Source organism: Thamnophis sirtalis, unplaced genomic scaffold (genome assembly GCF_051295495.1).
Source record: "Thamnophis sirtalis isolate CommonGarterSnake01/CBP01778 unplaced genomic scaffold, rThaSir2_p1.2 scaffold_7, whole genome shotgun sequence".
NCBI lineage: Eukaryota > Metazoa > Chordata > Lepidosauria > Squamata > Natricidae > Thamnophis > Thamnophis sirtalis.
Genome location: NW_028261387.1, coordinates 77,856,602 through 77,879,972, shown reverse-complemented (window position 1 = coordinate 77,879,972; position 23,371 = coordinate 77,856,602). Strand labels below are relative to the sequence as shown.

Genomic DNA, 23,371 nt, shown 5'->3' with positions numbered 1-23,371 from the left:
CAATTAAAATAACCAAGAAACAGGAAATGGGCATGGCCAATAACATGACCTAACCCAAGATAAATCAAAACAGACAATATGGGGCCAGTTGTATCAATGGCTTAATGGTGTTGGAAGAAATATCCTTCTGGGTTCAGTTCCAAGTGGGGGGAAAAGACACTGGAAACATGGAGGCTGCTTGGAAAGACGTTTTAATGGTAGACAGGATCACGACTTGAGTTCCTGAACAGAAAAGGGGGGTCACAGTAGTGATGGGTTGCAGGCGGTATGCCCCGGTATCGGTATACCGGAGCCTGCCCGGAGCACCAGATACCGTTCCGGTACAGTGCTCCGTAGGGCCCACCCACCTACGCGATCTCACCTGTCTTTTAAGGCTTCCACGCATGGCGTGTACAGCACCTGCACGCCACTCCGCTGAGCAGCTGGAGTGTCACGTAGGCTCACATAGGTGGTAAGATGCATGCGTGCTGTGTATCCATGTGCGCGTGCACTGCACGTGTCCATGTGGATGCCGGCGGGCCCGTTCCAACTGTATCAGTTGGAACGGGATCCGGAACCCACCACTGGATCACATGCTTCCAGATGTTGGGTGAAGAAGAAAAGAGACCGAGATGCTGAAAGTCCCTGGTTTTATGCCCTCTTGGCTTTGATCTTGATCATGTATTCTGATTGGTTGTCAGACTCCCATGGGGCCATGCAGGAGCAACTCTCTAGGCCAGTGTTTTTCAACCTTTTTTGTGCAAAGGCACACTTTTTTCATGAAAAAAATCACGAGGCACACCACCATTAGAAAATGTTAAAAAAAATTAACTCTGTGCCTATATTGACTATATATAAAGTAATTTTCCCACGGCACACCTTACACTATGTCACGGCACACTAGTGTGCCACGGCACAGTGGTTGAAAAACACTGCTCTAGGCTGTGTTTTGAGTCCAAGTTTGGTTGAGCATTGCTTCTTCCCAGGTGCCCTATGGTGAGATGGGTAAAGGGCTAATAGTATCATGCCTTAATCCCATCACCCTGGAGCTGAATGGGGAGATCTTTGTTATGTAGAATAGACTGGCTCAGGCCTTTTAATGGCCCATTGACAAAGGTGAGGGCTATTAAGAGTGAGTCTGCTTCCTGCCTAAAACGTGTTTCTCCAGGGAAATACAATATTCTGCTTTTTCAATATTTCCCAAGATATTTCATTTTTCTAAGAGAGGAGTGGGTTTTAATTTCCTACAATGGTTAACCAGACACAAGGCAAATCCTTGTATTATATTACACAAAATTGAGGGGGGGGGAGGAAGGAAAGGACGGAAGGGAAGGGAGAGAGGGAGGGAGGGAGAAAGAGAGAGAAAGAGACTGAAAGAAAAAGAAAGAGGGGGGAGGGAGGGGGGACTGAGGGGGGGAGATATGAATGCCTTCCTTTATGTCCCGACTAGGACCTGAACTAAAGTAATCTTTTTTTTTAATTCTGGTCCAAAACCACAATAGCAACTCAACATTTAACAACCAGTGATGATGACAATCTTCTCATTCTCTGACATTTATTTTTGGAAAGTAAAAAATAATAATACTATGTGTAATTTTGAAAGCTTCAATGCCGTTTTAATTAGAGAATTGTAACTCTGGTTCATTTTCCATTTTTTTGAACTGGTGAAGAAGCAAAGTCTGCTTTAGATCTAATAGTATGAACCAGTTCCCTTGGAGAATTCTTAATTGTGATTATTTCTCACAAGTTATATTGGCTTTGAAATATAGATCTAAATTGTCTCAACAGGAGTGAAAGGCAAATTACAATCCCCCTTTGAATAAAGGGTCAGATTAATAGTAGGAGGGGTACAGTAAGAAGCATATGTGCTGAAAGCCTGCTGTGGAGTTTGTGAAGATTCAAGAGTATAAGACACCCCACTCCCCCCGTCCTTCAGATCCAGCGCACAGCAACACAGCGACATCTAGTGTTTCTGTGTATGGAAAGGCTACGTCTCAGGAAAGAAAAAAAATCAGTGCTAATGTGTCTTAATTTGAGAAATGGCATAAAGAAAACAATGAAGAGGCAGTGTTCAAATTAATTAATCCTTATTAAATAAAATTAAACCACGTAACAACTGACATAGAAAGCAACACAATAGTCAAAATAAAGTAATCAATCATTAATAACCACAATAAACTCTTGGAGGAGGTACAGTCAGAACAGCTCCTCCAAACAGGTCCAACTACATTCAAGGATCCGACCTCTCATGGTTGAGAGAATGTTCTGTAGAGCATACAGTAGTCAGCAGGCAATAGGACTCGGGATTTAGGGTAGTGAGAACCCGGATTGTTGTTGGGGGCAATATGCTGACTCTGTAAACCGCTTAGAGAGGGCTGAAAGCCCTATGAAGCGGTATATAAGTCTAACTGCTATTGCTATTGTTATTGCTAGTTGTCCATGAATGATTTTCATTTCTTGGAGACAACAGAAATAAATGCCATATTAATCTGACCCCAGGAACATAGCTAATCCAAGGACATTCTACTAAATTGCCTGTCCACTTTATCTTCTTCTTTCTTCTATTTCCCTGGTTTGCAACCCTAATCATGCAAAAGATAATCCCCGGCCTTTCCAGAAGAAATCAGAAAGGTATTAACTGGACATTTCTTTCAACTTTTGTAATATGTGTTTTTATGTTGTACGCCGCCCTTTGGGAGAAGGGCGGCATATAAGTCCAATAAACCTAACCTAATCTAACATGCCGAGGTGGCGCAGCGATTAGAGTGCAGAACTGCAGCCATTTCAGCTGACTGTTAGCTGCAGCTCGGTGGTCAAATCTCACCGGCTCAGAGTTGACTCAGCCTTCCATCCTTCCAAGGTGGGTAAAATGAGGATCCAGACTGTGGGGGCAATATGCTGACTCTGTAAACCGCTTAGAGAGGGCTGAAAGCCCTATGAAGCGGTATATAAGTCTAACTGCTATTGCTATGCCACTCAGATGAGGGAAAAGCTAGGCAAGATTAGCCATGATGTCTGGGAATTCTGGGAGTTGAACCTCCGAGTGGATCAGTTTCAGTAAAGGTAGATAAGATGGCCTACTAGCAGGATGAGCTACTACACAGACGCTGACTTCCTATGTGTGCCTAACTGTGCAAAAGATAACAAGCTGATTGAACCATGAATCATCTTTCATGTTCTCTCTTGCATTTTCACCATTAATAAAATGCTAACTGGGACGTTGTGGGAATTCTGCACGCTTCCCTTCCATTAATACGGGGAAAGCAGAGGTGTTTGTGGGGGTAAGCCTACATTCTCAGAAAGGGCATTGATGATTTTGAGCATCGTTCACCCGCGCCACTGCCTAAAATTTTCCACATCGGCTCCTGGCGCGCGTGAAAAGCCACGCATCTGCTACCACATCCGCTCCCCACGTGCAGATCGTCCGTCGTCCTTGGCAAAATCCGTGTTTACTGCACGGTCCCCTTCTATTTCGCGGAACTGACAAACTCCCTAATCGGAAAATGTGTACATGAAAGAAAAAAGGCACGTCATCCCCACTGCGGTATGGATCGATGCGCGCATTTGCGTAAGCGTAACTGTAGGAAGCGCAGAGCCCGCGGGGGTGAAAACATGGCAAAAGTGGGAGAAAGGAGATGCGCAAAGCGAGGAAGTTGCAAAGCCCCTTTCCCGCCAGAGTTGCTTTTGAACCTCTTGCTGGCCGAGATTATGTTGACGTCCGTTGCACGGTCACTTGTTACGCCCCGTTGGAAACGTCTGGATGTAACAAGCCCGCCCTGGTTCCTTGAATTCCAAGCTCCGCGTCAAGAAAAGTGTACGCGGCCTTGGCGGGGCGGCGGGGAGGGACACCCGGCTGCCGGAGTACTTGTTAAGAGGCGGCGCGTCTGAGAGCCTGTTGCACGCAGGGTGCGCTCCCGCTGTCGCCGCGGCACGTGTGAGCGGGGAGGGTTCTGCCCGCGACCGTGGCGTGTGTGGGGCGCGTCCTCCTTTCTTCGACGGCCGTTCCGCCTGCCTCGCCTGTCGGGCGTGAGAGCCGAGCTCAGGCCCCGGTGCCAGCTCCGGTCTTCCCCGGCTGCCTGAGCCTCGGTTACCATGAGCGCGCGCTCTCCGCGTCCAGGGCAGCAGCAAGGCAGGTCCCGCGGGCAGAGCCCCGTCGCCGAGACCCACTTCTGCGCTCTCGGGCGCGGTGCTACTTCTGCCGGGTTCGCGCGCGATCCCTCGCCCTCTGCCCGGCGCTTTTCTTCTTCACCTGCTGCTGCTCCCAGTCCGGAGACCCGGAGCTGCTGCTGCTAACGGCGGCAAGTAAGTATGCGCGGTCTGTGCCCCTCTTCCTCCTCCTCCTGCGCTCCTCTTCCCTCCCAGAGTCGATCTCCTGTGCTTAGCTGTCCAGCCGAAACTTGCCGGACAAGTTGCGGGCGAAACTTTCTGCAGCGCCCCGAAACGAGACACCCCACTTCCAGAAAGAATGAAACTGAGCGCCTCCGGTGATTTCATGCAGATACCGCCATAACGGCTTCCTTGTCTGGTTCTGGAGAAGGGGAAAGATTAAAGGATTGATGCGCGTGGGGCTTCCCTTCTTCCTTCTTTCTCTCCCCCCCCCCCAAAAAAAAAGTATTGCATCCTTTTGAACTTTGGTTTTGCAAACGCCAAGTTTTCCACTTTCGGGATTGTCGTGTTTTTCATCCGTGTTTTGGAAGCGGGGAGCTGAAAGGAAAAGGGTCTGGATCTAATTCGGATTCACGGATAAGAGCGTGTTATTGCAACAATGGTTTCTTTGCTCAGTGCACCATTTCTACTTAATTCGAGCCTGGGAGCTTGGAGAAACCTCTGGTGCGTATATGGGTGTCTGTCTGTGCATTTATTCCTGTTATTTCCCTAACACGTCCAGTTCTCTCTTCCCGGTCCCTCTTTGGGGCAGTTTCATTTTCAAATACCTTTTCCCTTTCCATGCTTATTGGGGGGGGGGGATAAATCTGGGTCTGTTGATTCCAGACTACAGTAAATCCCACTTCCTAGTGAGGTGTCTGGAACTGTAGCTTTCATTTTGCAGGATTTCCCCCCTTCTCGTTTTCATTTCCATCTGTGACATAGCCATTGCCCTAATGTAAAAACCCAATAAATTACTAGATGGTTGTTTGGGCTAACTCGAACATGAGAAGGTTTGGTTGCACGGAGCAGTATTTTACATTGTCTTGTATTCTGAATGTGGAAAGTTCATTTTTGTGGGATCCTAGCTCTCCTGATAAATCAAAGCAGCTAAAACATATTTATTTTGTTAAAATATGTTCAAATGGTAGCATAATTTATTTCATTTTCAGGCTGTGGTTTGTTCTGGACAGTTATCAGTGCTTACCCCTACTTTTTTTCCTTATATGCCTGGTTCTCTCAGTTTGAACTGTGGGATAGGGATAAGTTAAGTTTTCACTATAATAACCCCTGATTAGCAGTTCTAAGAAGGAAATGTTTTTATTATTACTTTCATTTATTCTGAATGAGTTTCTTTCTGCTTACTGACTTCATCAGGAATGCATTCCAATTACTTCTCCTTTGCAGCATTTTCTGTTGCAGTCTCCTTGATTTTCCCCATGGCTGTAATGCATCTGAAACCTGTTTACTCAGAATATTATGGATTGCTCCTTTATCACTATTTCATTTTCTCTCAGCATAGGTAGAATTAATTGTGAATAGATTTGTTTTAGTTGCACAGTTCTGCTCTAGAAAGAGCAAGTTAACTTTTCAGTAGTTAGGGCCTGAGGTTAGTTATTGTTTTCTTTTTTAAATAGAAGGCTAAGCTGAAACATTGAGGTAGTATTGAATTTCTGGATTGCTTTTCCCAGAGTCCTTGGGATAAAATTGGACAACTTAATAGCTGCAAATTAGATCATTAAGCAAAATTCTTGTCTGATGTTGGTGAAAACTCAGGTATGCCACTGCTGTCATTTTTGCTACAGCTTCCATAACTCACTTTTATCAGCGCAGAGCTAAACTTTAACATTATATGGGTTTTAAAGCTAGCAGATCAGAATTTGGAAAGTATTTTGAATGACAGATACATAATATCTCTCTAGCTGGTTTTTAAGGCTTTTTATCTCACAATCCCTTCTCTATGTGTTGGATTTGACAACGCACAGAGATAGTCATTGGAGAAAGCTCGTCAAAGAAGTGCTATCTTTGTTTATGCAGTGGAGATAGATCTTTTGAAATGTTGAGCTTTTTTGCTTCACTTTATTGCTATAAAGTAGATTAGGGGGAAAAATACTGGATCAGCAATAATGATTAGTCTAGTACTTGTTTCCAATAGCTACTCAGTGCCTTCCACTCTTCTGATCAGAACCGATATCCAGAGATTCTGGCCTGTGGAAGTTGTATAAGGGCATCACAACTTTCAGCTGTCAGCAGATATTTCTTCCATAAAAAACGACAAGTACTTTTAATTTCTCATGGTAATGTCTTTTTGGAAAGGCCATTCATTACGTTGGGACATGAGCACATTTTACTATAGGGAGAGATAATAAATGGCAGTTAAGCTTCCCCAGCCCTCAGTAGCCTGCTCAGACTTTCATGGTTTATAGCATTTTATAGCACATTATCATTTTCATCCAAGAAACTGCTCTGCAGTTGCCTGCAACACAAAATGGTAGCAAGTTCTTTTCACAGGATCACTGATTACATCAGAGATGCATTGCAGAAATCAGAATTGCTGCAGAGGAAATTTGCAAAGGGTGGTGGTGGAGAGAAACAACCCAAAGTGGCATTTTAACACTGAAGTTGCTGCTTCTGTTCCCTCCTTTGACAAGGACAAAAATCTCTGTTCCATTTAGCTTGACAAGGTCTTCCTACCTCTGGCAGAGAGAGAACTAATCATACAGCTTCCTAAATTTGATTTTGTGAATATAGTGAGGGTGGGGCTTTTTTTTCCATTTATTATCCAGAATGAGTTCAGTTGCTTAGGAGATATTTTGCCCAATTCTATGCATACTTAACTGAAAAGGTAATTCTATTGGATGGGATTTAACTTAATTTGATGTATATTGGATTTTATCCTATATATTTTTCAACTTTATGGTTTTAATAGGGTCTCTGAATGTCACCCGTTCTTTTGCATACATAACGACAGAAAAATGTTACAGCGCGGAATGGAACATGAGCATCATTCAGTAGTATTTTTTTCCCAAAATCACAAATAGTTATTGAACATCAACTTTTCTTAAATTGGCATCCTGCGGCTGGTCTGGGCTGTAGTTCTAGTCTTCTGGATATCATGGCTAAAGAAAAGAGTATTTGGGATCCAGCCCAGTTAGAAGGTGCCAGATTAAGAGAAAGCTCCCATACATTATAGCTGGGGTTTGCAAAAGATGCTTAAATGAATTAATAAACAGACGTATTTCCTGGACTTGCATAATACATGGTTTCCCAGCAAGCAAAGGGGCTATGATATCCCAACACATTAATACCCCAAGAAAGTAATCAAATTTATCAGGCACAGTAAATATAGCCATTAGGTCTTAAATATAGTTTGTGAACCTGATCAATCTATATCATATTGCTCTTATAAATATCTTCTGCTAGCTGCTGGACAGAGGCTGCAGAATGTGAAGCACATTTTTTACTTATTTATTTCTCAGCAGGATAGCACAGAAATTGTCTATCTATTTTTACAAAGCTCTGTCCAGTCTAAGCACATAATATTTACAAGCTGACCTAGAAGTTATCCCTTTTTCCTTGAAGTCTGCAAAGATCCTTTCCTTATCTGACTGTTTCATTCCACAAAGCTCCTTTTGTCAGATAAGAGTCATGGTGAACGCAGAAAAACCTTCACTTCAACAAGGTGGCAAAGATTAGAAGCTAAATGTTGGTGTTCGTTTGTCACGGATGGGCGGTTCTTCCTATGTAATTTGATCGAGAATCGTATAGAGATCAGAAAATCAATGTCCTGGAGAACTTTTGTCCATTCCCTCATGAAAGTAAAAGCCAGTAATGCAAATATGTGGAGAGAGATCCTGGCAACTCTTCCTCCAGATGGTGTCAAGGGAAACTCCAGCCATCCTTTTTCACACATAAATATATGTCCTTCTGGCTAAATATGGATGAGTACTCCCAACCAGCATGAAAGAAATTGACCATTTCACAATTCTGTTATTCATCATATGAAGGGAGTAATGACTTAGTAAATATGGCTTAATATTAAAGCTAATCTAGGATAGGGACTCCAGCAAACCACACCTGGCTATGGTCTGCCAATGTCCCTTATTTTGGCTAGTGTTTCAGAAACATTTGTATTTACTGGCCAGCATTTCTCCATCCCCAAATGTCCATGCTCCAGAAGATTGGTTGATCTATATCATCACCTTGTTCCTGCATAAGTTTGGAGCTAAATCATCAGGCAGAAGGTGGTAGAAGGCTGACTTTTGTCTCTAGTTTTTCCCTTTCTTTGTTTTCAAAGTGAAGATCTGGTGCACCTTGAGAAATTAAAAATGAACAGGAAGCAGTAAAACAGCTATCCAATGGTTCCTGGATCATGCATCTTTTTTCTTGAAGGAATAAAGCCTGCTGTGTGCACTATGTAGATTGAGCCATGTTGTTCACATCATATTGTAATATATCTAAAAGACATTGTTTTTTTAAAAAAAAACAGATGTATTGCTTCCTAGAAAAGATTCAGTGGATATGACAGTAGCCACAAATAAAATCAAGTGGAGAAGTAATAATAGCAAAATGGGGACCTTGAGCTAAATTCCTAATGATTATACTCATAGAATTTTCTTGGCAGCATTATGGATTTGCCATTTCCTCCTCCTATCTAGCCGATCCTGGCTGTCTTTGGAAAAACTGAATTGGGTTTGGATTTGATAGGTAGGCTAGATCAGAAAGTAGGAAGAACATCTTGAACATTTTGGTGGTAAAACACCGCCATATTGTTGCCAAGAAAACCACATTGGACATGTCTGGAAAACCAGCAGAGAGTTGAGTGTTTTCTAAATCTGAGTGGGGGCAGGAGTTATTACATCCAAGTACCAGATACAATAGTGAGTCCTTTCCAAATTTTGCTAAGAACCTACTTGGCAGTGTGATCCAAAGGGAAAAATACTTCCTCAAGAGTTGGTCTGTGGACCATGGAGCGAAGCAGGCTGTGAACTATGGACAGAAGGACAGAAAAGAGGGGGAGACACATGCATCCTCCCCCTCCTCAGTTCTAGCAGACTCTAAAACTCTGGCCCAATGTCTATCCCACAACATTCATTTACCTTCTGCCATAATAGAAATATGCATCTCATATCTCTTGCTCTCTCTTCTGTAAAATACTCTACTTCTACTCTACTTCTCTTCTGCCTTGGTCAGTCCACCAGGACTAATAACCAGTTTAAGATGCCACTTTATAAGAAGGATGCTAACAAAATTGACCACAAGAGGTTGGAAAAAGCTGAAGAGGGTCCCAGAGACCAAATCAGAGAAACACTGGAGCATAGTATGGTCAAGAGACAGTGCAGTACTATCTTCAAATATTAATTAGCTATAAATATATAGTATGTCTTCATTCTTGCTGACCTACCTCACACCAGGAGTTCTTGATTCATTAAGTTTAAATGGCACTTGAGAAGAATCCTTGCTGGTTTTGAGAGAAGGGAAAGGTCATAGCTGAACTGGAAGCAACTCTGCATGTTACAGGTTTTCTAGACTTTACTTTTTTGGATCTCTTCCACAAACTATAATCTAAGTTGAATGTCAAGTGTACCTAAAAACTGACAAGTAACAGGAGATGCATGGCAAATAGTGCCTTCATGCTGCATGTGATATATAGGCATGTTGCCTATATATCTGCCTAAAGTAGCTCCATAGTAAGTTAGGCAGCAAATAAATTTAACAAATAAATGGGGAATGTATATTCATACATAATATAACACGAAGAATCCTGTTTGATCAATTGCTTTGTTATTCTGCACCATTTCCAAATGATGTTGACAAACATGGAAAGGCTGAGAATAATACTTTTCCTTTTTTAATGTTTTACTAGAATTTTACAGTACAATAAATGTATAAAAAGAAAAAGATATAAGAAAAAAAGAAAATGAAAAGAAAAAAAGCCTATAGAATTTTGAATTCTGCCTTTCTTTTTATTGAGTTATTGCCGTCTTTTTTTGTCTCCCTCCTAAGATAAAGGTTCCCCTCGCACATATGTGCTAGTCGTTCTCAACTCTAGGAGGCAGTGCTCATCTCCGTTTCAAAGCTGAAGAGCTAGCAATGTCCGAAGATGTCTCCGTGATCATGTGGCCGGCATGTCTAAATGCCAAAGGCGCACGGAACGCTGTTATCTTCCCACCAAAGTGCTCCCTATTTTTCTACTTGCATTTTTACATGCTTTCGAATTGCTGGGTTGGCAGAAGCTTGGACAAGTAACGGTATCTCACTCCATTACACAGCACTAGGGATTCAAATCGTCAAACTGCTAAACTTTCTGATCAACAAGCTCAGTGTCTTAGCCACTGAGCCACCGCATCCCTGTGTCTCCCTCCTAAATCCTAAATCCCAAATCCATGTCATTTTCAGCAAAAAGTTCATATGTGGCTTGAGGTCTAAAAAAAAACCTCTGCTGTTTTTGAGTACATTACTATTTAATGTACTTATTTAAGAAATCTATACGCTGTCTTTCAGTGTCTTTTACCTTCATAGTAAATATATCCTCAAATTGAGCAGGATAGGCCTGGATGAATTAATCGTGAGCTGATTCCTGTTGGGAGCTTATGCTACAAGAGCATGGCTCTATTCAGGTTTGGGATTTGGGATTCAGTATCCCCCTGATTTAGTTTACCTGCCTTCGAGATTCAATTTTTTAAAAAAAGATCTATCCATAGGCTGTGATGGGGAAACTTCAACATGTCTGAAGCTGCTTCGTTTCTGGCAGATGAGGATAACCGTAGCAAAAATGGTAGACCCAACCAAAGACTTTAAAACTGCCAAGTTTGTTTTGAAAACTTTCAAGGGTTTTAATACAATATCATTTTAAAATATATCCCTGTCAATCTTTAAAGAGAAAGTTGGCAGAAATGATTTTTTTAAAAACCCAGTGCAACAGCTTTAAATTTTAAGGGGTTCAAAATAGGATAATTGGACTTTGGTTATGTGTGCAAGAAAATGGATGGAAACTAATAAAGGAGAAAAGCAACCTGAAATTGAGGAGGAACTTCTTAAATGTGAGGACAATTAACCAGTGGAACAGCTTGCCTTCAGAAGTTGTGGGTGCTCCATCATTGGAGGTTTTTAAAGAGAGACTGGGCAGTTACTTGTCTGAAATGGTATAGGATCTCCTGCTTGAGCAGGAGGCTGGACTAGAAGACTTCCAAGGTCCCTTTGAGCTCTGTTCCAATTATGGTTCTGCTTGAAGTGAAAACGCTGGATTGATTTGTTTCATTATCCATCGTTTGCTTTGTCAGAAGCCATCTCTAACATCAAGGTTCAGAAGCATCAATTCTTTATCGTGTTTCTTGAAACTCCAAGGCAAACTCTGCATTGACTCCTCACTGGCAGAATTGATTACATTGAATTGAGGACTCGCTGGCAGCATACAAAATTAAGAGGATATCAGAAACAGAATTGCCCAATGAGCTGCACTGTTATAGACAAACCATAGAGAATGCATCATTGGTAGCCTTGCCACCCAATTGCTATTTTTAGAGCACGAAATGTATGGAAACATATGGCCTGTAAGAACATCCATTCACTTAATTATCAAGAGTCTTAAATCAAGCCAGAATTGAAATTGAACTGAGCTCCCATGTGTTGAGAAGATGGGCATGGAAATGTAACCTTGTATAAGCACTCAGAAAGCAAAATTAAGGTTTATGGTTGGCCTTATTAAAAAAAAAAATAGGGGTTGATAAAATAAATAAAATCCAAAATAAGGTTAGCTTTGTTGTTAGAAGTATGATCTATAATATTTATAATATGATTATAAATATGTTATAGGCTGCGTTAACGTGAAGTATTAATACCGCTTTATAAAGCCTTAGTACAGCCACGCTTAGAATACTGCATCTAGTTTTGGTCAGCTTGGTCCTGTTATCTGTTATAGGTGATTTATGCCTTATAAATATACTTTAAAGAACATAATTTTGTTGCATGGAGAGCAGCCAATAGAAAACAGGGAAAAAAGTACTTTGGATCCAAGAAAAGTACCTCAGATCTCATGAAAGTACAGATCAAGAAGGAAATACTTCTCACGCTCATTTAGAAGCTAGTGGAGATAAGAATCATATGTTTCTTTCAGGAAAAAATGCCAGCAAGATGGATTACCAGGAAAAATTGCTGTTTCACCTAGCCACCAGGCTGAAGAAATGACAGGGCCAAGGCTAGTCTGAAAAATTAAAAAGCATCTTTCATATAATATGCCCACATTTCTCATTTTACAGTCTAAGTCTGCATTTGTACAGAAGAGCTACAAGAAATGTTAATAATCACACAATTTATCTTTCTAATACTCTTTGTTTACCTCAGAAATTAGAATTTTTACAGAGATGTATTTTAAATTATGGAAGCAACACTTAGTAAAATGTCAGAAGAACCATTAAATGAGATTTTTAAGGGTCAATCAGTATTCTTCTCCCTCCTCATGACAGACAGAACAAATGATGTATCATAATAAGATTTGCAAAGTCAACTTACTTTATGTAGTTTTATCTAAAAAGGAGGGTGTATGCTGATTACAGAATTTGAATAACCGTGCACCACCATTATCAATTTATTGTTTTAGGACCAATAACACTTTGTCCTAGATTCCACTCCCCACCCCCCAATAGAATTAGTTTCCACACATAGGAAATTGTAGAGTGGAAAGTAGCACCACACCTTAATTTACAATACTAAACAGTAAATTTCTCCATAAGAAATTGTGTGATTGAGGGAAAGAGTTCTGCAAAGAGACTTCTCCCCCAGACAGTAAACCTAGCAAGAATTAATGAGTAATATAATCTTATATTATTAATGAGCCTGTATTAGTGACTTCATTCATTATAACATCAATTATGGGCTCTAAATCTAGAAACAAGATTTATTAGTGACATATCTCTTCTAGGTGCTATTAGCTATTCCCCTAGCCTGGCATCTGCCTGATACAGCCTCAGATTACATCTTATAATAATAGATGTTCCACAAAGAATGTAGATTTGATTCCAGCATATAATTGCTACTTTTCCAGCATTCTTTTTTCCCCCTAGATCCATAAATATCAACTATTTTATATAATTTTATCTTCAGACTCCTATATTGGAGCGGCAAGCTGGCTCAGTGCTTAAGACATTGGGCTTGTCAGCTAAAAAGCTGACAGCCCAGGTTTGAGACCCAAACGCCACATGAAGGGGTGAGCTCCCATCGTCACCCCAGCTCCTGCCAACCTAGCAGTTTCAAAAGCATGCAAATGTGAGTAGATAAATAGGTATCATTTCAATGGGAAGCTAGCAGCACTCCACGATATCCTGCTGGCCACATGATCAAAACATGTCTTCAGAGACAGCGCTGGCTCAAGGGCCTTGCAAGTGACATGAACTCCCCCCCCCACCAACAAGTAGTGGAGTAAAGTCTGTGAGGACTTCTTTTAACCTATAAATTATTTCCATTTCATAGTATGCATATGTCAGAGACCTGACAGATTGCAATGGCAGTGCCAAAATTTCCATATTTCCCCAAAGTATCCATGAACTCCAAATAAAACAATAAAAATAGGTGGAATCTCATAAGGCCTTGTGAGATTTGGTAAGCAATAATAATAACTGGAAGGAGGATGTAGAAATTTCCCAACTGTTGGCTGTTTCCATTGTTTAATATTTTTTTATTCTTGTGTTGTTGTGCAAATCCTATGCAAATTATTCGCACCCCATTCCCCAATAGAATAGAATAGAATAGACTACTTTATTGGCCAAGTGTGATTGGACACACAAGGAATTTGTCTTTGGTGCATATGCTCTCTGTACATAAGGAGAATAAAATACATTCATCAAGAATAAAAAGATACGACACTTAGTGATAGTCAAGCTTACTAATAAACTATCAAATCGTACTAGGAAACAAAAACAATATAAATTGAAAGATACAAATAAATAAATCAAACAAACAAACAAGCAACATGGTTATAGTCATAAGTATGGAGAGATAGATAGTAGGAAGGAAGAGAAGAGGAATAGTAATACATTCTTAGTAAATTATTGACAGTGTTGTGGGAATTATTTGTTTTGCAGAATGATGGCTTTCAGGGAAAAACTGTTCTTGTGTCTAGTTGTTCTGTATGCAGTGCTTTACAGTGTCATTTTGAGGGTGGATGTTGAAATAATGTATGTCCAGGATGTGAGCAATCTGTAGATATTTTCACAGCCCTCTTTTTGACTCGTGCAGTATACAGGTCCTCAATGGAAGGCAGATTGGTAGCAATCCTTTTTTCTGCAATTCTAATTACCTGTCGAAGCCTATGTTTGTCTTGTTTGGTTTCAGAGCCAAACCAGCCAGTTATGGAGGTGCAGATGACAGTCAATAGGGTGTGAGATACACACATGAACTGATACTTTGTTTTCCCCCTTCGTTTTAGAAATTTGTAACTGGATCAAAAGTGATGTGAAGTAAGCCAGTGATCAAGATGACTCTTCTCCCAGGAGAAAATTCAGACTATGACTACAGTGCCCTCAGCTGTGCTTCAGATGCCTCCTTCAACCACCCTTTATTTGCTGAAAGAGAAACTCTGAAGGGGGTCTTCTACCAAAGAGCCAAGCGTCTTCATCCTGGCAAAGACCTCTACGAAAGCGTCCGCCCAGAAGAAAGGAAACACTATATCATCATTAACGTGGGTGGCTTTAAATACTTGCTCCCCTGGACCACCCTGGACGAGTTCCCCATGACTCGCTTGGGACAGCTGAAATTCTGCAACAATTTTGACGACATCCTCAATATTTGTGACGATTACGACGTGACTTGCAATGAGTTCTTCTTTGATCGCAACCCGGGAGCATTTAGGACCATCTTGACTTTTCTGCGGGCAGGGAAGCTCCGGCTCTTGAGAGAGGTGTGCGCTCTCTCCTTCCAAGAAGAGCTGCTCTACTGGGGCATAGAGGAGGACAGCCTAGAGTGGTGCTGCAAGAGGAGATACCTCCAGAAGATGGAGGAATTTGCAGAAATGAACGAAATAGAGGATGAGTTTTTGGACTGCGAAAACCCTTCTGAAGCAACAGGAACAGAGACAAAAGGCAGCCTATGCATGAAAAAGTTACAGGACATGGTGGAGAAGCCTCAGTCAGGGATCCCTGGAAAAGTGTTTGCCTGTTTGTCTGTCCTCTTTGTAACAGTCACAGCAGTTAATCTGTCTATCAGTACCATGCCTGGGTTACGAGAAGAAGAGGAACGAGTAAGTGGTGATGGTGGGGGGATTATCTGAAGTTATCTAATTATCTGGAATTTATTTTCTTTGAGGGGAATACAAGTGTTGCTCACCCTTTTGGTGAGCTTTTTGTGCAAACCACCACTTTGGTCACAGTCATTGTGAGAGGGATCTTGGATTCCTAGTGGATAATCAGTTAAATATGAGCCAGGAGTGTGTGTGTCAGCAGCCCAAAAAGCCAATGCAATCCTAGGTTGCATTAACAGCAGGATATAATCAAGATCACGTGAGATATTAATACCACTCAATAAAACCTTATTAAGGCTATACCTGGAATATTACACCCAGGTTTGGTCACCACACTATAAAAATAATGTAGAATCCTTGGAAAGAGTGCAGAGGAAAGCAACGAAGATGATTAGGGGCCCTGGAGACATATGAAGAACAGTTACAGGTCATGGCTAATCTAGTGAAGAGAAGGACCAGGGGTGTCATGATAGCAGTGTTCCAATATTTGAGGGGCTGTCACAGAAAGGAGGGGGAGACAACTTATTTTCCAAAGCAGCTTCTGGAAAACATGATGACATGAACTGCTTCTCTTACTACAGAGACATTCATTGCTGGTATATAATGTTTTTATTTATTTATTTATTTATTTGTCAAGCGTGCATAAGATAATAGATATAAGTATAAACATGATTATGAATACATGAAATGGATACAAATAAATGGGGACATTAGGAGATAGGGACGGTAGGCACTTGGGTGCTCTTATGCACGCCCCCTACAGATCCCTTAGGAATGAGGTGAGGTCAACAGTAGACAGCCTAAAGTTAAAGTTCTGGGAGTTAGGAGAAGAAACCACAAAGTCAGGTAGTGCATTCCAGGCATTGACCACTCTGTTGCTGAAGTGGGATTTTCTGCAATCAAGAAAAGTGAGAAAGAATTCTAGCAACTCCTTTGTTTTAAGAGCAAGTTGCCTATGTAGAAATAATAGTCAAACCCTTTTATACTTCTTGTAATTCCTGTCCTATATTATAGGTTGCCTGGTCCCTATTCTGCTAACCAGAGGGAAGGGAGGAGAGTGATCATATGTCCCTCATTTTTTTTGCAACAAATTTGCTATTGTTATTTTCCACTGACCATGTAAGAAATAAGTGTCACTCCACTGATCTAAGTATGGCTTGGTTTGCGACAGTTGGATAATTTTTCTGTTCTTTGTGAACTGTTTCTGTAACATTTGCCAAGTGACATGATTCTCATATGGTGTAACCTTCCCTCCTACTCCAGGGCGAGTGTTCTCAGATGTGCTACAACATTTTCATTGTGGAATCTGTTTGTGTCGGATGGTTTTCCTTGGAGTTCCTCTTGAGATTCATCCAGGCACCAAGCAAATTTATATTTCTGCGGCACCCTCTGACATTAATTGACATAGTTGCCATCCTGCCCTATTATATCACTTTACTACTAGATAGTGCTTCAGTGAGTAGCAACAAAAAGCCAAGCTCTGGCAACATTTACCTGGATAAGGTAGGCCTGGTGCTCCGTATACTCCGTGCCTTGAGGATTCTCTACGTCATGCGGCTCGCCAGGCATTCACTAGGTCTGCAGACCTTGGGACTCACAGCTCGTAGGTGCACACGTGAATTTGGACTGTTGCTACTGTTCCTTTGTGTAGCCATTGCACTTTTTGCTCCCCTCTTGTATGTGATTGAAAACGAGATGGCAGACTCTCAGGAGTTCACCAGTATCCCTGCTTGCTATTGGTGGGCCGTCATCACTATGACAACAGTGGGCTACGGCGATATGGTACCCAGAAGCATCCCAGGCCAGGTGGTGGCTCTGAGCAGCATCTTGAGTGGCATCCTTCTCATGGCTTTTCCTGTCACTTCCATTTTCCACACGTTTTCCCGTTCATACATTGAGCTGAAGCAAGAGCAAGAGAGAATTATGTACAGGAGGGCGCAGTTCTTAATGAAAACCAAATCCCAGTTAAGCAACGCATCACAAGGGAGCGACGTATTTCCGAATATGCCTTCAGAGACCAGAGACAATGTCTGATAACGGAAGTTTCCATGTCTGCCTGTTGCTGGGAAGCAGGAATAGCTTTCCTCTTGGCATTTGTGTCTGGAGGCACTTGGGAAACCTATTGCACAAATAATGTGCAAAGGGCTTATAGCCATGATGACAGTGAGAACTTTAACCATTATGCATATTCACGCTACTATTAGGACTTGAAATAAGATTACTGCTTTTGGCAGAGTCTACAAAGGAGAAAGGACTTCTACGTAAGATCACAAAGCCATTTGAAAGGGAAAAGAAAATGAGCATTGTTGGCCAGAAGGAGAAGAGTATAGAGTTACATGCAGGCTGCAAAATATTCCATTTGTAATATAACGAAATGAGCCATTTCCCTAGAAAACGACGGTGAATGTAACAGTTTGGTCATTTGGTTCATTGAGTTTTGTTGTTCACTTCTGTCCAGACAGGTAAACTTTAACCTTTCAGAGATCCAAATGAATTTCTTGGGTATATAACTCCATCGTTTGTAGTGGAGTGGAACAGTTTGCGTTGCACTCAAGAGAAAGTAATTTCTGTATTATTATTTTTAAGTAAATAGCTGGTGTTTGCTCCAGAGTGTAGAGCAATCTCTCCATCTCCTTCTCTCATTCAGTTGCTGACATCCTTCATTTCAAACGCAGGACCCATTAAACAGATACAGATCATGAGAATAAATCATTTTACTGTGTTTCTCTTTTTTTTCCCAGGCATAATTTAAATAAGAGCAGAAAGCTGCTTGTTCCTAAACAGCCACATGATTATTTGCAGCCTGTTTTTTTTTTAAATGGGAGACTTCTCTTTCCTTCAAGAGGGTGGGGGGAGTGTTTCATTGAGATGTTGTATAACCAAGTTACAAGTTCCATCATGTCTGCCACTGGAACTTAGTTTTTCTATTTGCACAATTTCCTTTTGGATTGGTTGGAACTAGAGCCCTTTAAACCTTTCAGTGCCCTTCGTGTTCATCAGCCTATGAATGAATGTGCTGTAGAGTTTCTCATTCACTGTCTCTTGGATACTGAAGATGCTGGAGTAGCCAGAAATGGTTTCCTGCTGTTGCCTCTAGTGTTCATAGTAAAGAAAAAGTAGGAATTTGTAAAACCAGCAAATATTGAAATATTATACTTTCCTAGCTATCATCTCATGGATGTTGGGTATTTTTTTTTAAAAATTAGTAGAAGAAAATATCAAATCTAGGTTAGTTGCCAAAAATATTAGCTTGTCACTAATGAGAACTCCTTTAGAGGAGCAGAAGTAATAATTACTAGAAGCATTTCATATCTATACACAGAGAGGGAGGGGGGATGAGTACTCTGAAATGCAGTGGTTTTCCCATTAATAAGACATAACGGCTTCTGCTGTATGCTTTGCCTTCTCCTAGTACAATAAGCTTCAAAATAAACAAAACATATAGAACTCTAAAAAGCAGCTAAGGATCTTTCCTAGGGCAATACGCTTTTTCATTTGGGTGTAATGCACACCAGCATAAAGCAGCTTGATTTCCAATAATGTGAAACAGCGTTTTTCTTGGCCTGAATTAAACTATGTGCTTGGTGAAACCTGTAGCATGACTTGGCCACAAGCAAAATACTTCCTTCCTCTCCACACACCCGCAAACCCCCTTCCCCTAAAGCTGGATATGGTTCCAGTGAGAAAATTCACATGACTTCATCACATGTGCCTTTGCAATGCAGACTTTGCATTCAATAAACTATTTCTGCTCAGATAGCCTAGCTGATGCCCTAGGGCTGGTTTTTTATGCATGATGCATAAAGTAATAATATTGTGGCTTAATGTGATCTATGGAGCCCATCGTTTTGGTCTACGAACCACAATTTATGCTTTGGTATTCTATGTGAATGCAGCCATCATTACTTACTGAACAAATTAGTATTAAAAAGAACCATGGAACAAAGGTCTTGTGCAGTTTTGTCAAACTAGGCAGGTAATAATGATTACCCAGACTGACAAAAGATCTAAAATTATGCCTTTTTTTAAAAAAATCAGCAATTTTTAGTACTGAAGAAGGTGTTGCACTGTAATGGATGGATGATGAACTGTATTTTGGCAAAGATGGGAAGTTTACTAGAGAATATGCAATGGTAAGATTAATAAGATCAGATGGGCCTGAACCTTGAAATAAAATTGGTCTTCTGTGATGGATCACTTACAATGTACAATTCCAATAAAGTTTACAAAGCCCTCATCAACTTTGTAAATTCAAAAACTATTTAAAAACACCCATAATAACAGTTTATTAACCATCCATCCGATTTTTCTACTCCTCGTTTCTTCTTAAAAACTGTTCTATAATTCACATTTATTTTTGTACACAACTTTCCCTAAATGTTATGCATTTTGTATGTCTTTCTAAAATACCTGTTGGGATGTAAGTGTATCTGTTTTTGAATGCACTAACAACCACAGCGGAGTATGTAGAAGAAGGTACAGGAAAGTAGGAGAAAGGTGTATATATATTAGTTTAGAAAATAATACGTTATGTTTTCCTGAAAAATATAGTCCAGACAAAACTATTCGTATTTCCCAAATGAACTTGATTTCTTGTTGTGGAAGGAAAGTGCTGGTTTATATTGTGGTTTATATTTTCTGTCAGTTAGCTGGGGCAAAAAGCGGGAGTTTTTCTTTTAACAGTGGTTTTAGCTCAGTGGTGTTTACATGGAAAATCAAGCCCTCAAATGGAAATGCATGTAAATCTGAAAGACAAGGAACCAGACACCATTATGATGCATAGGAACCACGATGCATTGGAACAGACAATATTAATTTACAATGCATATCGGAACTGGGTGGATTGTTTGTTTACAACAGCAAGAATTTGACATATTCTGCAGTATTTCAAATGTGCACCCTGCAAGCCAGTCATCTGCCTGTTTATTCAAAATTAAGTCTTTGGGGCTTGCAGGCACACATAGAATTGCAAGTTTAATTAGCCAACAGTCAGAATCCAGGATGAACTGGGATTAAGGCACGTTTTGCACAATACTAGATGCCATTTTCATTTGCCAAAGAAGTAGACTTCTTTTTAGGCCAGGAATCTGGCACAAAACTGGAAGTTGGTATAAAATGGGGCAAGAAGAAATGTACCAGCACTTTGGCAGCTGGGGCATTCTAATGAGTCCATCATTTATCTTGGATGATGATGTCACCATCTCCCCTCTGTTATCTCAACAGATGGAGAACCAGTAGCAGTAGTTACTAATAAGGCTGTATATCTTGCTCATTTTAATTTCGTATAAAATCATCTTGAACGGAGTACAAATATTTGTCCCTTGTAAAACTGCAAAGGACTGGACCTTCTAAAATATTATTTAGCTTGTTTTGGTCTTGTACCTTGTAATTAAATTACTTAAAAGATGACCATTCATCAATCTGTAATAAATTACTATTTTTTTCTATTTTCAGAACTTCAAAGTTGGTATGATATGGTTTATGCTAAATTAGTACTGCATATCTGACCCAAAAATCATTAACATTAGCACTGAAGCCCCATATTATCCCCACTTCCAACCTTGGAGATTTAACATTCGCTCTAACCTGAATTTAAACTTACTTGATTTTCAAAGTCTATTATGCTGTATTAAGATTATTAAAAAGAATGAATGAATTTCTCCATCTTGACGTGCCCAGTTTTTTTTTTTTAAATAAAAAAGCACCTCGGTTTTTAAAAAAAAAAATATCATTGGATATTTAAAATAATACCATCTATGAAAAAGCAATGTTGTTTTAGAAATTACAACAGCATGCCTGGAATTGCCATCAGGTAAAGTGAGGTAAGTGTGAAATAGAAACATGAATTATGTGACATCACATAAAAATCATTTTTATCAGTGGCAATTAAAGCCTGCTATTTTGTTTCATTACCTTGTGTGCATTTGTGTCTTGCCATAGTGTGGATATTTTCAACTTATGTTGTAGTTGATTTTAATAAAAAGGATATTTGATTTTCATTTTTATTCGTTGTCTTGTACTTATGCCCCATTTTCCCTTTGGATTGCTTAGCATCTCTGTTCATCCTTGTACTTCTATGACATTATGAACTAATATAACAAATGTTGGTGAAACGGCAAGTAAATTGGAAGTTGGAGGATATTAGTGACCCAGATTGTTTTTATATAAGTTATATTTAGGTCTTATTGGACATTATTATAGAGCAAGCCAGTTTGGTATAGTGGTTAAGGAACCAGGCTAGAAACCAGGAGAATGTGAGTTCTAGTGTCCCACCTTAGGTATAAAGAATAGTCATTTCTGTCAGCTGTAGGAAGGAGGCAATGGCAAACCACTTCTGAAATCGTGCCAAGAAAACTGCAGGGGCTCGTTCAGGCAGTCACCAGGAGTCAATTCTGAGTGGGAGGTACAAACACACACACCAGTGGTGGGATTCAAAAATGTTTACTACCGATTCTGTGAGTGTGGCTTTGTGGGCAAGGCGGGGGAAGGTTACTACAAAATCCCCATTCCCTCCCGATCGGATGGGACTCGGGAGGCAGAGAATAGATAGGGGTGGGGCCAAACAGATGTGGCATTTACCGGTTCTCCAAACTACTCAAAATTTCCGCTGCCGGTTCTCCATAACTGAAGAGAACCTGCTGAATGCCACCTCTGACACACACAAACAAACACACACACACACAGAGACAATTAGGTAGAGCAGGCAGTAGGCTGATTTATGCTATACAATCATCTGGGTGGGTTTTGGGATGACTACAAAACATCCATGCCTCTGTGCCAATTACTATTTCAAGATTCCGTTGGTATTTTATATTTGGGGAATGGGTTTTGGAGGATGCTAAGAAAAGCAATAGCAATAGCAGTTAGACTTATATACCGCTTCATAGGGCTTTCAGCCCTCTCTAGGCGGTTTACAGAGTCAGCATATTGCCCCCAACAACAATCCAGGTCCTCATTTTACCCACCTTGGAAGGATGGAAGGCTGAGTCAACCCTGAGCCAGTGAGATTTGAACAGCTGAACTGCAGAACTGCAGTCAGCTGAAGTAGCCTGCAGTGCTGCATTTAACCACTGCGCCACCTCGGCTGTTCTTTCTTTTTTGTCCAACATAATAGAATGTTGGAAAATAAATATATGAAGGGGCCTGGGATTGTTTCTTTGTCAGCAGATTAATTCTCCAAAAACTGGATCTGGAGGGGCAGGAAAAGCCACCCCCCAAAAAAGATCGGTGTTCAAATGGCTGTGAAAGGGGGGGGGGGGTCCAGGGAAAATATTCCCCAATTCAAAAGACTCAGGATGCTGTCAGTTCATCTGTTCTGGGCTGAGCTGAGCCTACTTCCTGATCATGTGACTCTAGGTGGAGCAATTATTAAGGGATAGAACAAATCATGGAAACTGCTCTGCAAGATTTCCCTCCCTCATTTCTGAATATGATAATTTTTGCAACTTTGCTGCATTCCTATTTACTATATGGCCAACCAATTACAACCTTCTAGTGGTCACCTTACTCTGGATCCCTGTTGTAAACAGTACAGATAGTCCTTGTCTTAACAGCAATTCATTTAGTGACCATTCAAAGTTACAATGGCACTGAGAAAAGGTGACACGATCATTTTTCACACAACTCTTGCAGCATCCCCATAGTCATGATCAAAATTCAGATGTTTGGCAATTGGTTCATATTTATGATTGCAGTGTCCCAGGGTCATGTGTTCACTTTTGGCACTTCTGACAAGCAAAGTCAATGGGGAAGCCAGATTCACTAATTTAACAAATGCAATGATTGACTTAACAATTGTGGAAAGAAAAGTCATAAAATGGGAAAGCTCACTTAACAAATGTTTCATTAGCAACTTAAATTTTGGACTCAATTGTGGTCGTAACTCGAGGACTACATGTAGATGTTTTTAAAACAAGATTTCTACAATAGATAGATTACACAAGTAGACCCCAGGATAATATACAGATTTAAAGTATGTTGAGTCGCAGTTGCTGGAGAGCCACAATTGAAGGT

General features: G+C 40.6%; 1 protein-coding gene across 2 annotated transcripts; it reads left to right on the top strand.

Annotated features, from left to right (window-relative positions):
* The first annotated feature begins 4,210 nt into the window (after positions 1 to 4,210).
* Positions 4,211 to 17,929, top strand: KCNG1 (potassium voltage-gated channel modifier subfamily G member 1). Of its 2 annotated transcripts, XM_014059928.2 has the most exons (3): positions 4,211 to 4,281; positions 14,549 to 15,358; positions 16,622 to 17,929. In XM_014059928.2, the coding sequence occupies exons 2-3, from the start codon at positions 14,597 to 14,599 to the stop codon at positions 17,390 to 17,392; spliced, it is 1,533 nt and encodes a 510-aa protein (XP_013915403.1). In that variant the 5' UTR covers positions 4,211 to 4,281; positions 14,549 to 14,596; the 3' UTR covers positions 17,393 to 17,929. The 2 variants fall into 2 exon arrangements, with proteins under 2 accessions (XP_013915403.1, XP_087576593.1); XM_087720467.1 differs by lacking the exon at positions 4,211 to 4,281 and having other exon boundaries at positions 14,524 to 15,358.
* The last annotated feature ends 5,442 nt before the right edge of the window (positions 17,930 to 23,371 follow it).

What these genes read in the sequence shown, in the direction of transcription:
- KCNG1 (XM_014059928.2), top strand. Translation starts at nt 14,597, where the DNA reads ATGACTCTTCTCCCAGGAGAAAATTCAGACTATGACTACAGTGCCCTC. An exon ending in TACGAGAAGAAGAGGAACGA is followed by an intron (nt 15,359 to 16,621) that starts GTAAGTGGTGAT and finishes CTCCTACTCCAG; the next exon opens with GGCGAGTGTTCTCAGATGTG.